The sequence below is a fragment of the Larus michahellis genome, chromosome 4, assembly GCF_964199755.1.
Source record: "Larus michahellis chromosome 4, bLarMic1.1, whole genome shotgun sequence".
Taxonomy (NCBI): Eukaryota; Metazoa; Chordata; class Aves; order Charadriiformes; family Laridae; genus Larus; species Larus michahellis.
The window spans coordinates 21,873,709-21,890,821 of NC_133899.1; the positions used below are offsets into that span (position 1 = coordinate 21,873,709).

General features: G+C 61.1%; 2 protein-coding genes and 1 non-coding gene across 6 annotated transcripts; 1 reads left to right on the top strand and 2 right to left on the bottom strand.

Moving 5' to 3' along the window:
* Positions 1-1,005: 1,005 nt before the first annotated feature.
* SETD6 (SET domain containing 6, protein lysine methyltransferase) lies at positions 1,006-6,538 on the bottom strand. 4 transcript variants are annotated; one of them, XM_074583322.1, is made up of 9 exons: positions 6,441-6,538; positions 6,234-6,314; positions 6,007-6,151; positions 4,779-4,920; positions 3,776-3,970; positions 3,490-3,613; positions 2,991-3,219; positions 2,633-2,775; positions 1,006-2,104 (listed from the first exon to the last, which is right to left on the bottom strand). In XM_074583322.1, exons 1-9 carry the CDS (start codon positions 6,465-6,467, stop codon positions 1,793-1,795), a joined length of 1,398 nt encoding a protein of 465 aa, XP_074439423.1. In that variant the 5' UTR covers positions 6,468-6,538; the 3' UTR covers positions 1,006-1,792. The 4 variants fall into 4 exon arrangements, with proteins under 4 accessions (XP_074439423.1, XP_074439424.1, XP_074439426.1 ...); XM_074583323.1 differs by having other exon boundaries at positions 2,991-3,171; positions 6,441-6,510; XM_074583325.1 differs by having other exon boundaries at positions 2,633-2,813; positions 6,441-6,510.
* A 1,848-nt stretch (positions 6,539-8,386) lies between these two features.
* TRNAK-UUU (transfer RNA lysine (anticodon UUU)) lies at positions 8,387-8,459 on the top strand. The gene has a single exon. It is a non-coding gene; the product is annotated as a tRNA-Lys (tRNA).
* Positions 8,460-9,243: 784 nt separating this feature from the next.
* On the bottom strand, positions 9,244-14,995 carry LOC141741999 (SNF-related serine/threonine-protein kinase-like). Its single transcript, XM_074583326.1, has 6 exons — positions 14,939-14,995; positions 13,137-13,771; positions 11,518-11,659; positions 11,178-11,390; positions 10,932-11,069; positions 9,244-10,792 (listed from the first exon to the last, which is right to left on the bottom strand). Exons 2-6 carry the CDS (start codon positions 13,723-13,725, stop codon positions 9,970-9,972), a joined length of 1,905 nt encoding a protein of 634 aa, XP_074439427.1. The 5' UTR covers positions 13,726-13,771; positions 14,939-14,995; the 3' UTR covers positions 9,244-9,969.
* Positions 14,996-17,113: the final 2,118 nt, after the last annotated feature.

Here is a 17,113-nt window from a genome sequence, read left to right on the forward strand (position 1 = left end):
TAAGGGATCACGTACCTGGCCGTGCTTTTGCTGCACAGAGCAAAAACTAGCTCCAAGGGACCACTGAGCCAACTGTGCCAGTGACTGCAGCTCAAGGGGAATTGTCTGTGACCTGTGCCTAGGCAGTGGGTTTTTTTGGTTGCCTGGGCATTCAGGGGTCTCTTGCCAGTTCCTGTAATTCCCTGGCATTTGTTTGGCAGATCAGTAGTTGCGCTGAAATTGAGCCTTTTGCAGTTGGAATTTTTTTTGGTTCTGGTGTTACAACTCAAGTTTACTCTTCTTCCTGCACTGGCGTGGGATATGGAGAATTAGCAGCAACCAGTTTTTCTAGTCCAGATGCCATGGGATTTTTTTTTTCCTGCCATTTAACTCTAGCAAACCATCTGCTGAGCTTACTGGTTTGTCCTAATGACTCGAAAGCTCAAAGGTCTCTCTGGTTCTGTACTAATGCTGCTGTACATGGCTGGTTCCCTTCAGGCTTTAAGAACTGTTAGGCTGGCGTAAAGGGGGGATGGAAGGTGGACAGGACTCAGCCAAAATCCCAGTAACACAAGTTGGCCTGGTAGGATGGAGGCCACTGCAGTTCATATCCTCCCTTGGCAGGTGAGGAACCTGCAACTGGTGCCGTCAAAAGTAAACGGTGCTGGTGGCAGGTCCCCAAGGATGACCAGTGTCCTTGCTGGCCCTGGGTATAATGCACTTCGTGTTTAAAAAATTAAGACTAACCTTTTGAACCACTGTTTGCCTACTTTGAAATCTCATCTGCTGTAGGAAGAGAAGAGCCAAGACTGCAGACTGGACTCAACATTACACCACTATAAAAGGGGAATTAAAAAAGCCACCCTGGCCCCCAGCAGTGCAGGTAGGGCTGTAGCTGACCTCTACGTACATGAGAACAGTCTCTGGGTTTTGCTTGTTGGCAATCTTTCTAACTGCAGCAGCAGCAAAGATCTCCTCCCTGTTTTAGATGGGGCTTTGCGCCCTGTTGACGTAGACAGCGTTGGCTGGATAAGAAACATAGTCTTTATTAAATATAGCTTGGCCTGAAAACCTCCAGTGTTTTGTCAGGCAAAAACTGCTGAGGAGAAAAATATTAATGTAGCTAAACGTGATGCAGGGCAATGTCTGAGTTTAGGGAAGAATTGTATCAACTGGAGGGTGTGTATCGAATGGTTAGCCTACAGCGGAACTGTGACACTGCTCCTTTGTAGAGTTCTCAGAGAGTAGCCCATACAGAAATGCCTTTTATAGCGGTAAAAGGAAATATCTTGCTATACTGAGCCTATATGAAAACCAGATGGATGGGCTTGTACTCTTCAAAATGCTCAGTGTTAACAAAATATAGGTGAAGAGTTTAGTTTGTCACTGTCAGCATTTCCCCCTGCCAGATATTTGCTCTGAACCTCTGTAAGGTAAGAGCTGCCAGCTGGATTTCGGCCCTCTTCATCGGGACAAGGAGCGGTTCTTGCCTTAAATTTCTAATGCTAAATGAGGGAACCCACTTGTTACTCTGACAAAGTCTGTCTGCCTTCCTAAACCAGCTATTGGGAGATTGGGTTTTCTTAACTCCTCTAGAAGAAGGTGGTAGCTGTGCTCCAGAGCTCTCGCTGTACAGTAATGCCACCCAAAACCACTTCTGTGCTGTGGAAGATGTTTTATGTAGAGGTAGCTAAAAAGCCACATGCCGCATGAGGGACAAGTGGGCCTGTATTTTATCTTGCCGTCTCTTCTCACTGCTGTAGAAGACACGGCCAGAGGCTGAGCCTCCCTTGCTGATCACAGTTCCAGGTTTCTAGTGTACCAGCTCAAGCAGCTGATGCAAGATCCTTTTCTGTCCATAGCGCACATGCAAAGCTTGCTGCTCCCTTTGGCTCAGTTTCTCATAAGCCTCCTTGTTGTTTAGCAAGTCCTGCTCTGCTTTCAAATCTGACCCGTAGGACTCCAGGGTCAGCAGCACGCTGTCATAAAGGAGCTTCTTGCAAGGGGTTTTAAGTCTGGAGAGAGCCTCGTAGGAAAGGGTAGAGTTTTCCTCTTCCTCACTGTCGTCTTCCCAGCCATCTTGTTCCTTATACTCCTTGAATTCTTCTTCTGACATGCACAGCACCTGTAATGACCCAGGCAAAGAGAGAAGTCACTGGTAGTGCGAGTATATCAGGGTTTCTCCTCTAGAGAAGTGTGCTCTTGGGGCCATGTGGAGCAGGAGAATTATTCCTCAGCTGCACTAAAGGAAGAGAGAGTAAAACTGGCTTAGATACCGCATCACAAATGACTCGTAGGTTAGAAAAACATTCAAACAGCAAACCTGGGAGTTTGGAACAGTCTTGAAGGACATCTCAGCTGTGACCTACAGAGGAGCAAAGCTCTCTGGAACAGCAGAGCCATTCAAGACCAGTTCGTAAATATCCATGGGTGGTTAGTTCAGGAGAGGAAGAAGAGAGTAACAGTACCTGAAGCCTAGGAGATGGGCAACTGCACCCCCTACCACTTTTCACGCAGGAGTGTCGGTACCAAAATGCCTTTACATGCTTGTTCCCCTTTCACTGAACCATTTTGTGTGCTGGTTCGCGCAGCTGCAGTATGTTTAGTCTCCGCTCTTCCTTGTGTTGCTCTTCTACCACTTGGCAGAGCTTACCTTCAGGGTCGTGGCCAGCTCTTCCTCTGTCAGCACCTCATCCCAGCCGAGCACAAAGGCACCTTCCTCCCCCACCATCTCCAGCTGGCACAAGAAGTCCCACTGCTCCGAGACCAGCTGCTGCTGGGCTTCGCTTCTGGCGCCTGTTTTGAAGACAGCAGAGCTGCAAACCCAGCTCGGGCTGCAGTGGAGGGGAAATGGAAGTCAGAAAACCAATGTGTAGCCCCAGCACCTGAAATGCTGCAGAACAGGCTTATTTTTCATGTCACCCTTGGTCCCTGCTTCACTACATCGCTATTTAAGAGACACTTCCCCCCCCGCCCGATCCTTTCCCAAAGTGGCCATGGGTGCCGCTCACGCTGCAGTGCTGCCTTGCGTACTGTCACCATCTGGATGTCGGCCGTGTCGTTGGTGTTGCCGGGGTACGGCTCCGCGAAGCCATACATGTGTAGGAGCTGCCAGTTGGCCATCTGCCCATAGGTGTTGAAGATCTCCTGTCCTTTGCTGACGGGCTGCGTCGTAACCATTCGCAAACATTGCTGCAAGCAGGGAGAGGAGAGGCGCTCAGAGCTGTGGCGATCCCACCACTTTTAGGAAAAAAAAAAAAAATAAAGGTGTTGCAAAGAGGTTCAGGTGACCCTAAGCTCTTCTTAGCTAAAGCCAGGCATGCAACAGGGACAACGTTGAGCAAAATAACTTCATATTAAGGAGATCCGTGCCAGCCTTGCTGCCCTGGCAGGTGAGCAGTGCTGCTCTGGGCTCAGAGAGCTGGCCCCACTGTGCCACCACTCCCGGAGGCCGTGCGGCAAAGAGGAAGCAGACCGTGATGATGCCAGGCGCAGGGGCTCTGCACTCACGGGAGAGTATTCCAGGTTGGCGTTGTGGTTGGCCACATGATTCAAAATATCTGCTACAGGCACCATCATCGGAGGGTTGGGCCCCTTCTCATCTTCATCTTCCTCCTCCAAAGGTTCCTGAAAGCTAAGACGAGGGTGATGAAGACAGGCCACTGTTACACCCTGCAGCACGGGGCCAGCTTCACCTTATACGCAATGTTCTTGTGTAACTGCCAACTTTTAAGTAACGCAGCCTGTAACTGTCCCCCTGTGATCCTACTCCTTGTCCTTGTTCCTCACTTCTCACCTGTAAGCCATGACAAAAGCCACCAGCTGCTTGTACAACTCCAGCGTGTGCAGCTTGGGGTCAAAGACGGTGGGGTGGGCCTCCATGAAAGGCAGGATGATGGAGCTGTACTCCAGGTGGATGTTTGCCAGGTCCTTCTCCACAGCTTCTGGGATGCCTGTGCCCTGCAGGAGCCTTGTTCGCTCTTCTTCAGGCCTGTTGCAAGAAAACCAGCAGCTTTACCTCCATCTGCCCCAGGAGAAGGGTCTATAAACTCCTTCCTCCTTCAAAATCTCAGCTTCCTGGTGCTCTGCAGATTCCTGTTTTCTGGTTGTGCCTGTAGCTAGTTCCAGCCCCAGGCAGGGGAGTCCCATGGGCTACTGCCACTGACAGCACGGGGCTAGGATAGAGTCATCGTCACAGAATGGTTTGGGTTGGAAGGGACCTTAAAGCCCACCCAGTGCCACCCCCTGCCCTGGGCAAGGACACCTCCCACCACACCACGTTGCTCCAAGCCCCGTCCAGCCTGGCCTTGAACCCCTCCAGGGATGGGGCAGCCACAGCTTCTCTGGGTAACCTGGGCCAGGGGCTCACCACCCTCACAGCAAACAATTTCTTCCTCAGATCTCAGCTAAATCTCCCCTCTTTCAGTGTAAACCCCTTCCCCCTCATCCCATGGCTCCCCTCCCTGCTCCAGAGTCCCTCCCCAGCTTTCCTGGAGCCCCTTTAGGGACTGGAAGGTCTCCCCGGAGCCTTCTCTTCTCCAGGCTGAACCCCCCCAGCTCTCTCAGCCTGTCCTCACAGCAGAGGGGCTCCAGCCCTCCCAGCATCTCCGGGGCCTCCTCTGGCCCCGCTCCAACAGCTCCGTGTCCTTCTGCTGTTGGTGGCCCCAGAGCTGGATGCTCTGAATAGAGGGATGGTGTTGTGCAGCAGGACAACATCCAACCCCAGGACTCCTGGTCAGCAGCCCCTGCATTCAGCTGTCAAACTGGGCCATCCCCAGTGCCACTTGGTGTCACCTTACCAGAACATGGGGTGATCCAGGCTCCTGAAGTCCTTCCAGAGGGAGAAATAAGGCTGCCAGTGGGAGTTGCTGGTCGTGTACTCGTGTAGCAGGGCCAGCAGGAGAGGCACCCAACCGGACTGGCTTTGCAGGGACTCCTGGGCTACGGAACCAGAGACGAGAAAAAGTAAGTTAAAAGTACATTAATGTGAGGTTTTGGTCCTTTCCTCTGGAACAAACAATTTTTCCAAGAACCGAAGCCCAATACCACAAGCATCATCGCCTGTCTCCTTCCTGCGGGTGACAGTTCTGCTTTTAAGAGACCTCTCCAGTCTCGGGTTTGCCCTGAGCTAGAGCAGAACTAGAAGCTGCTGCTCTGTAGCCATGGATGAGCCAGAACCCCCCCACCCTGCCTTGCGTCTGGGTGCCTTCAGCAAGAAAGGGACTGTTCTTCTTCCTTTTTCCTAGCAGCATCTGTCCTGGGCCTGCAGGAAAGCACCATCCCACGGGTGGCTGTCACTTAAAGATCAGAGATGCTCCAGAAATGGGCGTTTCTCACTAACCTCCCTGCCGGCACAGCTTCAGGCTCCCTCAGGAAGGCACGGGGTGCCCTGAGGTTGTACCAAATCTGGGTTCTTCACCCGCTGCGCAGTAAGCCAGTTGAGATGAGATGTTTGGCCATTGCTGGGGGGTGACTCCGCAAAGCCAGCCCCCCCGTTTTGAGAAATAAGCCAGGTCTTATATACCAAATAACAACAAAGAAGAATGTCCAGTGAATGATGAGGCTGTCATTCCTCACTCCTAACTTTACACAGGGAAACAGACTGGCGGGGGTGGGAAGGGACCTCTGGAGATGATCCAGTCCAAGCCCCTGCCAGAGCAGGGTCACCCGGAGCTGGCTGGCATCCATGCGGGTTTGGAATCTCTCCGGAGGAGACTCCGCAGCCTCTCCGGGCAGCCTGGCCCGGTGCTCTGGCACCTCAAAACAAGGAAGTCTCTTACCTGGAGACTCCTCTTGTCTTTCTCTGAGAGCAGTTTGGCTCTATCGAGGTCTGATGACCTGGGGACCTGCTGTCCCCACCCGTCCCCTGGAGGTTTTGTGACCGTTAACCCCTTTCTTTCCAACCCCTGCCCCGCCCTTCCCTACCCGCTGGCTCCGGCAGGAACGATCCCTCGCCTTTACCCTGGCCCCGTTCCCCGGGGAAGGCGGAGGGCTGCGGCGGACCTGCCGTCCCGGTCCGGTGCTCACCTTCCCGCAGGAGGTGCTGGATGGCGCTGGTGTGCTGGGAGAGCAGCGCGGAGCGGGGGACGCTGAAGAGAACCTCTCCCTCCTCCAGCTCCTGGGCCGCCAGCATCCCGTACCCGGCCACCGCGCCCGCCCTGCTCAGCCGCACCTGGGGACAGCGGGGACCCGTTCAGGGGACACACGGACAAACACGTGGGGTGTGGGGGGCGGCCCGGTCGGCGGTGCCTCACCTTGGGGCTGAGCTCCACCCCGGCCCGCCCGCACCAGGCCAGGAAAGCGGGCAGGGGGTCGGCGCTGCTCCCGGCGGCCGCCTGCGGGGGGGAAACACGGCGGGGAGCGGCGGGGCCTCTCCCGGGGCGCCCTCGCGGTCAGCCTGAGGGCGGCGGGACCCCCAGCGCCGGCCCCGTCCGTGCGTCCCCCCTCCCCCTCCCCGGTACCTTGGGCCTCTTGGGCGCCGACGCCATGGCGCTGCCAACACGTGGTTCGCAACCACGTGGTCCCGCGCGGCGCTTCCGGGTGCGCGGGGAGCTCCGCCCCCCCCGGACGACGGCGGCCGCGCAGGGACAAAAGGGGGGAGCAGGGGAGAACGAGCCTGGTGGCGCCGGCCCGCAGCACCTCTCTGGGGTCCTGAGGTGTCTCCGAGGGGCCTGGGGTCTCTGAGGGGTCTCTGTGTGCTGGAAGGGCCTGGGGATCTTTGTGCCAGTCTGGGGGGGGGTCTCTCTGTGCCTCTCTGGGGGTCTCTGAGCGACCTGGGGGTCTCTGTGTGCCTCTCTGAGGGGAGAGGGGTGGGTCTCTGAGGGGCCTGGGGGTCTCTGAGGGGCCTAGGGGTCTCTGTGTGCCCGTCTGGGGTCTCTCTGTGTCTCTCTGAGGGGCCTGGGGGTCTCTGAGGAGCCTGAGGGTCTCTCTGTGCCTCTCTGAGGGGCCAGGGGTGGGTTTCTGAGGGGCCTGGGGGTCTCTGTGTGCCTCCCCGAGGGACGCGAGGGTCTCTCTGTGCCAGTCTGGGAGGCCTGGGGGCCTCTGAGGGGCCTGGGGGTCTCTGTGTTCCGTTTGGGGTCTCTGTGAGTCTCTCTGAGGGACCTGGGGACCTCTGAGGGTCTCGGGGGGGGTGGCTCTGTGTGCCTCTCTGGGGGGCTGGGGGGTCTCTGAGGGGTCTGGAGGGCTCTATGTGTCTCTCCGAGGGGCCTGGGGTCTCTGAGGGGTCTCTGTGTGCTGGAGGGGCCTGGGGAGCTTTGTGCCAGTCTGGGGGGGTCTCTCTGTACCTCTCTGGGGGTCTCTGAGCGACCTGGGGGGTCTCTGTGTGCCTCTCTGAGGGGCCAGGGGTGGGTCTCTGAGGAGCCTGGGGGTCTCCGTGTGCCTCTTTGGAGGTCTCTGTGTGCCAGTCTGGGGATCTCTGAGGGGTTCAAGGGAGAGAGAGAACTCCTCAGCAAACTTTCTGATTTCTATGGAATGTGTTCATGGTATGAAATAACCCTGTTGGCAGCTTGGGGCAATGCCCGGGTCTTGCTCCTCCTCGTCCCCGCACCTCGGAAACACCGAGACCTTGAAACCTGCACCCCAGAGCTGGCGATAAAGTAAATATTGTCACCAATTCAGAGGCGTTAGAAGATAACTGAGTCCTGTGTCGCCCAAAACAGGACACACAGCGTCTCTGCGAGCCCACCTCCTGGCAGCCCTGGCCTCTCCCAGCCCGTTGGCAAAAGCCTTGCTGTGACCCCGACTCGCGCCGAGGTGGCCACGGAGAACTGAGGGCTCTACGGCCACAGCCGCCCGCGGGGCCCTGCCGGCTGCCCACCTCCTCCGGCCGGGTCCCCCTGGCTCCCATGGGGAGCGGTGGGGATGGCGGGGGGTTGGCAGCCCCCCGGCAGCCTCTGCTCGCCGTCCTCGCGTCCCTGTGGCTCCCGCACCCTCCTGGGGCACATCCCCCCGGGGCTGGTGCCTGCTGGAGGCTGGTCCAGCGCCGGGGGCAGGAGCGGAGGAGCCGGCGCTGGGCTCTGGAGCAGCTGCTTCACAGCCCTCGGCTGCTGGGGTGGGATCTTCTGCTGCTGGGTCATTATTTTCCACCCACAGCCCTCACCGGGCTGTCCCCCTCCTCCTCCTCCTCATCGCTCTGGCTTTTGGCTGTCCCCCGGGGGACAGACCTGGCATTTGTGCCTCACCTTCCCCGAGTGTCCCCATCCTCACCCGAGGCAGAGGTGCCAGCGCAGGGTAGAGCTCCCGGTGGTGGTTCCTCCTCGTGGGAGGACACCCTCTGCTGTGGTGGCCTCGTAGGGACAGCGTGGGGGTAGAAGAAGTCTAAGCGAGTCCCCTTATTGTCCCTCTGGTGACACAGTGAAGGGGGGATGTCACTGCCTGTGACAAACATCCCCCAAATCCCAAAATGTGAGCCTGGATAGCTCAGTTGGGAGAGCATCAGACTTTTAATCTGAGGGTCCAGGGTTCAAGCCCCTGTTCAGGCGGAGGCTTTATCCTTTATGGAGCCCAGGGGCAGGATTGGCACCTCTGCCAGGCGCCGCAGCCTGCCCAGCGCCCCCTCCCCTGCTTCTTTTCCCACCATCCCCTCCCCTGGGGCTGCTCTGGGGCTGGCTCCATCCCATCCTCACTGCCGCTTTCTGGCCAGCCAGCACCGCAGGGAGAGGCAGGGAGAGGGATGCCGTGTGGGACGATGGGGACAGGCAATGGTGAAACACAGCAGAGCCATGGGGGAGGCAGCCAGGGCTGGAGATGGGAATTGGGTGGGAACTGGGGGCTCCGGGGTGGCCTGCTGCCCCCACCCCAGGGGCTGGAGAGCCACCCATGGGGCTGCGTGCGTGGACCCTCGAGCCTCGCTGGCGGCCTGTGGTGCCTTTTGACATGTCCCAGCCCTTCCTCGCACTTTCCCCATCCCCGCCCTTACCCCCCTCTGTGCCCTCCAGGAGCTCCATTTTGTGCCCTGTCCAGTTTCGGGCCAAAACTTGGCTTTGAGCTGAGGGACAAGGGACAAGGGCCACGTCAAGCCGCGGCCGTGCCTGGACCTCACTCCCCCTGCAGGAAAGGCGGCGGCTGCTTTCCCCCTCCGCAGCGATGGTGGGGCCAAAACAGCCCTGGGCAGGGACAGCCCTGGCCCGCTGCGCCCATTGCGCAGACCCTGCCACCTGCCCCAGCTCGGGCGGATGCCGCCGGGCAGCCACCCCCTGTCCCTTTGCGGGGCTTTGCGGTGTTTTTTTTTTTTTTTGCAAGGAGACGTGGTAGCCGCATCAACCCACGAGCTTATTTTATTGGCCCGATGGAACTTTGCTTCCCAGCGGCTCCCATCCCTTCCCAGCTCCGGCCCACGCCTCCGTCCTCATTCATTTCTTGCCAGCAAGAAAACAAAGAGATAATAAATAGGAAGCTTATTTGCAGGGGAGGCCTCGGGTCACACGCAGCCACGGGCAGGGCTGCGCCTGGCCCCGGCCGGGGGGGGACGGCGGCGGTGGCAGGGGGGGCTGCAGGCAGGCAAGCGGTTGCCCCATGGCCACTGCTGGCCCCGGGGCCGTGCACGCTGCGGGGCTGGGGAGGGGGGGGGAGCCGCCATCCCAGGGAGTGGGGGTGGGTGAGGGGATATAGCAATCTCTATTTAATTACATTAAAATAGACTATTTAAAAAAGTTATTTCTAGTAGTTAAAAAAAAATGCATCGTGGTCCATCCAACCCCGGTGGGGCCGCAGCAGCCCTGGGGGGTTGGGGACACGTCGGCCCCGTGCGGGGACAGACCCCAGCCCACCTCACCCCCCCGGGCAGTCCCGTCCCGGGGGTCTGTCCCAGCCCAGCCCTCAGGCACCCCAGCGGATGCCCAGGGTGGGAGCGAGCGGGGTGGCCACTGTAGGTGACAAAGCAGGGGCATCGTGTCCCCCACCAGCCCCGTGGCCACTGCTCCGTGGGGCGCAGGCAGGGGAGCGGGCATGTCCCGGACCCCGCAGTGGGGCCGGACCCTTGTTCCCAGGGGCTTAAATGACATGGCAGCAGTTGAACTGCCCCAGGGAGAGGAGGCTCTCCTTGGAGCCCGGCCGGATTTTGAAGGCCAGGGCTTTCTCGCAGAGCGGGATCTGCAGGAGCCTGTCCCGCAGGCTGGCGCCCTTGCTCTTGCCCGGGTCCAGCTTGATCACGTTCTCTGTCGCCCCCTCGGTGCCCCCCAGGGCCGGGCTGGCGGGGGACCCGGGCCCTGGGGACTTGTCGGTGGGGGTTGTCTCTGCCCCCAGCACCTGGGGGACCCCAGCAGAGCTGCTCTGCGGCGAGGGGACAGCTCCCCTTTCCCCGGGGGGCTCTGCCACGGAGCCCTTGGGCTCTGTGTCCTCCTCTCTCCTGGGGAGCTTTGCTCCATCCCCCCGCATTGCTGGGGGACCCCGGCCCCCGCTCACTCCCTTCCCAGCCCAGGCCGCCCCCGGGCGCCCGCCCCGGCCCCCCAGCTCAGCCCCCGTCCCCCACACCTCCCCGCGGCCGGGCAGGCGGCGGGTGCGCAGGAAGGCTCGCATCTGCTCCTGGTTGAGCGAGCTGCTCTTCCTCTCCATGGCACTGGGCCTCCCCTCCTCCTCCTCATCCTCCTCCTCTTCCTCCTCGCAGATCTGCTGCAGGGCCGGCGTGCTCTTGGTGATGGCGGTGTCAACGGCAGGGACCTTCAGCAGGGTCCCAGGGGGCTGCCGGGCACCCATGTCCCCTCCAGTGGGCAGGAGGGACAGCCGGGAACCCGTGGTGAGGCCGCCTGGCACCTCTGTGAAGGGCAAGAGGCCGCTGGTGCTGCCCACGGGGCCGAACGTGTCCGATAAGTTGGTCCTGAGAAAAGGGAGGGGTAGAGATGTTGGTACCCAGCTAAGCATTGCAAGGGCTGCGGCGAGGACGGGGACAGGGGACCAGCCGGGACCCTGCGCTGGGGACCCGGGGTGGCCTTGGCAGGGCCGGGGAGGGGGCTGACCTGCTCTGCACCTCCTTGGCCAGGTTGTAGACCAGGCTGAGGCGGTGGCCCTGCTTCTCCTGCTTCTCCCGCAGCATCCTCTCCGCCAGCAGGAAATAGGTGGCCGTGATGTGGTTGTAGCGGTCGGCCTCCAGCGCCCTGCGTGACACCGAGGGACCCATGTCAGGGACGCACTCGGAGGGACCTCCCCCCTGCCCAGAGCCCTTCGCAGGGGCTCCCGCCTCGGCATCCCGCCCCGTCGCTCACTCCTGGATGGTGTCCCGATCGGCGATGTTCCCGCAGGTCATGGCCTGGAGGATGATCTCGTGCTCCTCCTCGGAGACACGCTTGTGGGAGGTGAGGGGCAGCAGGCAGCGGCTGGCGGGGGACGGGTCCACCCCCTGCAGCCACGCGTGGCCCTCAATCTGCTCCAGGGAGGCTCGCTGCTTCGGGTCCCGCTGCAGCATCCTGGAGATGAGGCTGGCGGGGAAAGGGGGGACGCTGCAATCCCAAAAAACTCGGACAGGGCACACACCTCTGGGAGCAGCAATCTGGGGTCTGGGGATGGGGGGGGGGTCCAATTACGGGGGCGGGGAGAGGTGCTTACTCAGCGCACTGTGCCGAGACGTGCGGGGGTACGGTGTAGCGGCAGTCCATGATCATGGTGAGGGTCTCACTGTCGTTGGCCTCCTGAAAGGGGGGGTGGCCGCACACCAGCATGTAGAGGATGACCCCCAGGCTCCAGATGTCTGCAAGAAGCAGCAGCCGTTCAGGTTTTGCCCACCATGGCCCAGGAGACAGCCCCGACCCCAGCGACTTGGCGGGGAATGGGGGGGGCACCCCTCCAGCCCCCCAGTGCTGATGCGGCAGAGACCAGTGCTCACTGGGAATGCTCCTTGGAGGTAATGGCTCCCAGGTCCTGCCTCACGGACGGGGAGACCACAGCCCCACCAAGGAGGGGAAGGAGCTTCCCCATCCCCACATCCAAGCAGGTCTCAAGGGGCTTCACCAAAGCAGTTGAGGTCTTATCCCCTTTCCCAGGTGGGGACACAGAGGCCAGCCCCAAGCTCTGTCCCCTCCCCGGTCACCCACCTATGGCAATGTTTCATGTCATCACTCAGCTTCCCAGTTCCCAAACAGACCCCAAACCAGCATCCCGGCACTGGGCTGTGCCGGAGGGGACAGCAGAGCGATGGGACAGGGCACACAGCAGTGATGCCAGCTCTCCAGCTGCCTGCAGCTGGGGACAGGAGGACAGGGACAGAGCCAGCAGCATCTTCATCTCCTCCGAGCACATAAACTCTCTGCAAAAGCGCTTTTTCAGGCTGCTGAGCACGCCCCGGGGCTCTCCGTTAATACCTTCAGCTTCTTAAGTCAAGTGCTTGCGTTTGGCAACTTCTCATCTGCGCCGCTTTTCTCCCTTCATTTCCCTTGGCAGAGCCACCAGCTTTTTTTTTTTTTTTTTTTTTTTTTTTTACCACCTCCACAAACCCTCCCCTTTTTCAGCTCCGGAGCTGCCTTTCCCTGAGCCGACGCTGGGATTTTTCCTTTATGGGATGGTGTTTTGTTTTGCTAAATCCTCCTGCCCTAAATTCCAGCACAGCTGGCTCGGATCCCGCTTCCCTCCCACGTCCCCTCTGTCCCAGCAGAGCCACTCGGTGCCCCCAGCCCGGCTCCCCGCACCCCGGGGATGGTCCCCCCGGCCCCCCAGCACCACGTCCAGGGGAGGAAGGGCACTGGGAGCCACGGAGAGGAAGCGGTTTCCAGGGCGGGGACGGTGCAGAGGAAACTTTCGGAGCTCCTCCACCCAAACACCAGCATCCCGAGCAGGTTTCCTTCCGGCATCACCCCCTGAAATAACCGCGAGAGCCAGCTCCCCGGCGACTGCGCCCTCGCACTGCTCCTCCCGCGCCCCGGCAGACGCCACACCAGGCTCGCAGCCTGCTTGGGCTTTTTGCCCTCCCTGGCATGAGCCATCGCTCTGTGGGCGCAGGGACGGTCTCAGCAGGGAGAACCACCCTGTGCCAGGGCAGGGCTGGGCACCAAGGGACAGGATTCCTCCCTGCGGGGACAGTAGTGCCACCAGGGCATGGGTGCTCCCCACATAAGGGGCCAAAAGTGAGGTGGAACCTGAGCGAGTTTCCCAGAACCTGGCAGGGCCACCTTCCAGGCAAGGGACGTGCAGGAGGCACGTCCCCACCCGCAGTGGTGTCCCACCACCCTTACCGACAGCCGGGGCATCATACTCGTCCCCAAGCAGGATCTCAGGCGCCGAATATGCCAGCGAGCCGCAGCTGGTGGTGAGCATCTTGCCGGGTTGGAAGCGGTTGCTGAAGCCAAAGTCGGTGAGCTTGACCACCCCTTGCTCCTGGAAGAAGACCACGTTCTCGGGCTTGAGGTCGCGGTGCACCACGTGGAGCTTGTGGCAGTAGGAGATGGCGTGGACGATCTGGGCAAAGTAGTGCTTGGCCCGCGCCTCCGACAGCCCGCCCTCGTGCCGCATGATGTGGTCAAACATGTCCCCGCCGTCGCCCAGCTCCAGGATGAGGTAGAGCTTGGCGTGGGTGTCGATGACCTCGTAGAGGCGCACCACGTTGGGGTGCTGGACCAGCTTCATGCAGCGCACCTCCTGCAGAAGCTGCCCTGCCGCCTCCCCGGCCAGCTTGCTCTTGTCGATCACCTTGACGGCCACCCGCTGCCCGGTGAAGACGTGCCGGGCCAGCTTCACCACCGCAAAGTGGCCCTTGCCCAGGGTGCGCTCCAGGTCATACAGCCCCGCGATCTTCCCCTCACCGCAGCCCTGTGCCCCGGCCATGGCGGCGGCGGCGGCTGCAGCGTCAGGCGGGGACGGGCATCGGGCGCTGTGTGGGATGGGGCAGCTGCTGAGCAATGCAGGGTGGGGGACGGGGCACCCCTGAATACCCCCCCCCAGCACCCTGGGCACCACGACATCCTTCACCTTCAGTCTCCGACACCCTGGGTACCAGCAACCTGGGCACCCCAATGCCCCCACCTCCAGGTCCCCAGCGCCCTGGACACCCCAACACCTGCACCTTCAGTCCCCAGCACCCTGGGCACCCCGATACCTCCACCTCTGCTCCCCTGCACCCCAGGTCATCCTGATACCCCACCTCTAGGTCCCCAGCATCCTGGGCACCCCAATACCCCAACTCCAGGTGTCCAGCACTCCAACACGCTGGGCACCCCAATACCCCACCTCCAGGTCCCCAGCACCCTGGGCACCCCAACACCCTAACCTTCAGTGCCCAGCACCCTGGAAACCCCAATCCCCCCACCTTCAGTCCCTCATCGCCCTGAGCACCCCCATACCTCACCTCTAGGTCTCCAGCACCCTGGGCACCCCAATACCCCACCTCCAGTCCCTCATCACTCTGAGCACCCCCATAACCCACCTCTAGGTCCCCAGCACCCTCAGTACCCCAATACCCTGCCTCCACTCTCCAACACCCTGAGCACCCCCATATCCCACCTCCACTCCCCATCACCCCAGCACCCTGGGCACCCCCATATCACCAACCTCCAGGTCTCCAGCACCCTGGGTACCCCAATACCTCCATCTCCAGGTCTCCAGCCCCCCTGTGTACCCCGATATTGCCAACCTTCAGGTCTCCAGCACCCTGGGCACTCCAATACCTCCATCTCCAGGTCTCCAGCACCCTGGACACCCCCATTATCACCCACCTCCAGGTCTCCAGCATCCCAGCACCCTGGGCACCCCCTTATCGCCCACCTCCAAGTCCCTACTACCTTGGGCACCCCAATACCTCCACCCCCAGCTCTCCAGCAGCTTGAGCACCCCCATATCACCCACCTCAGGTCTCTGGCACCATGGCCACCCCAATACCCCCAACCTCCAGGTCCCCAGCACCCTGGGCACCCCCATATCACCCACCTCCAGGTCTCTGGCACCATGGCCACCCCAATACCCCCAGCCTCCAGGTCCCCAGCACCCTGGGCACCCCCATGCCCCCCCTCCCCAGCACCCCGGGGCCCCCCCCCGCGCTCACCGGGCGGCGGAGCTGGGACCGCCGGGGCTGCGGCTGCCCGCGCGTGCCCGCCCCGCTGACGTCAGGGCGGCTCCGGGCTCGCGCCTTAAAGGGCCCCCTCCGCCGCCGGCGCGGGCTGAGGCCGGGGCGATGCTCATCACACCTCCCGAAGCGGAGCCGCCGGGCAGCGCTGCCCCCCACCCCCGGCTGAGGGCGGCCCCCGAGCGGGACCCTCAGCCCGGCTCATTAGTGCCCGTTAGGGGCGGTGGGGACTGGGGTGGCATTAGCGTAAAGGAGGGCTGGTAACGAGCTAAATGAGCCGCCCACCCGCCACTTCCAGGAACCCCTCGGCCCGAGCTTGTCTCCCGAGGGTTCCATCACAGGACCCGCTCCGTGGCATCCCAGCCGTGCCAGCGCCCCTCTCCATCGCCCACTCCCACCCTCACTCGGGGGCCAGGAGCAGCGAGCCGGAGCTGGGAGCGCATCCCCGGCCCTCAGCCCTATTTTCCTGGAATCGGCCCGGCCGCCTCATTTATCTCGTTACTGGCCGCGGGGATGCGCACAGAGCTGACGTTGCTCCTGCAGATTAAAAAGCAATCAGCGCAGTCGCCCTCGTTACCGCTAATGCCTTCCCAGAAGTCCTTCGCCCACGGCCCCGCGGGCTGCAAACAGGCCCTAATGAGCCGGGCTGAGGGCCACGCTTGGGGGCTGGCGTCAGCGGGGGGCCAGGGGCTGCGGGGACCAGGGACCCGAACCCCCCGCGGCTGGGGACAGAGGGGCCGGGAGGATCAAGTCCCCCGGCAGCTCCTGCCATGGGAATGGGGATGGATGGGGCACTCAGCGCCCGTCTGGGCTTTGGGAATGGGGATGGGAATGGGGATGGGAATGGGAAGAGGGGATTGCCAAACCCGCCTCTAAGCCAGGATGAGCTTTCATCCAGGGGTGCGGGGTGCGGAAGGCAGCCGGGTGCTGTGCAGGGAGGTCCTGTCTGGGTGCTGAGCATCTCCAGCCAGAAACTGAGCCCCTCTCATTTCTTGTCCCCCCCTAGTCCCTTGCAGGGCTGAAGCCACCCCGGGACACGGGCGTTTCCACAAGGAGCCCAGCGGAGCTGCTGACCTGGGAGTGGGCACTCTGGGGGCTGGTGGAAGGAGATCCTGGTGGGGAAGCACCCCAGGACACAGGGTGCTGGGGCAGTTTGCCACCCTGTGTGTGCATCTGGGGACTCGAATGGAAAAGCGATCACTCTCTGGCTTCTGGCACTGAGGTTTCTAACAGCTCTCAGATCTGCTGCAGGGGACCGGGGAAGGTCCACGAGCAGCATCTCCTTCCACAGCCTCTTCTGGCTGACCCTCCAGCCCTGGCTCCTCTTCAGGAAAGGCCCCCGTGTGTTGGGGTCAGATTGTTCTCCTGATGGGGAGCTGGGTGCCGCAGGTCCGTATCCCTGTTGTACACATGCCAACACTGCTTTGAAGCCCTCTGCTGAAATAGCAAGAACAGGCACGGGGTGCACCCATAACGCACGTCCCCTGTGGAGATGCCACCTCCACCAGCACCTGGCCCTGCCACCGGGGCTGCACGGGCTGGCTGTAGCTCCCTTCGGGTTTTGGAGCAGCCCTCCAAGGTCTCGGCACTGAGAAGCTCAAGGAGCCACGTACGATGGCTGTGAAAGCCAGCATCGGGGCTGGGGAGAACAGTGGAGCCGGTTCCTCCCTTCCCACGGTGGAGTGGAGCCTGGGATGCACAAGGGAGCTCCTTGGAGACCACCAGGCTCTGGGGAGCTGCAGTTTTCCAAAGGACACTCAAAAGAGAGATGCAGTTAGGTGGGAGCCCAAAGAATCTGCAGATGGCGAGTGGTCAGGAGCAGAGGACTTCTGGAGGCTCTGGGTGCCCACCTGGAGCTGAGGGTGGGCAACGTTGCCTTTGAAAACCAGTAAAGAGCTCAGCATGTCTTGGGAGAGGAGCCTCCAGCCCTCGTGTTTCCCCAGATGGGAACTGGGAGATGTCCTCAGGCTAGAGCCTGGGCACCGCTCCGGCACAGCTGGGAAGGGAAGCAGCCTGGGGATTGTTCTCAAAAAACTTGGGATTTTGGGCATCTGTCCCTCCCCGTGGCCACGTGGGGCGTGGAGAAGATGTCCTCCCTCCTGCGCATCCCCCCGCCGGCTGCCTCTCCATCCAGACAAAGACCGGTTTCCAGAG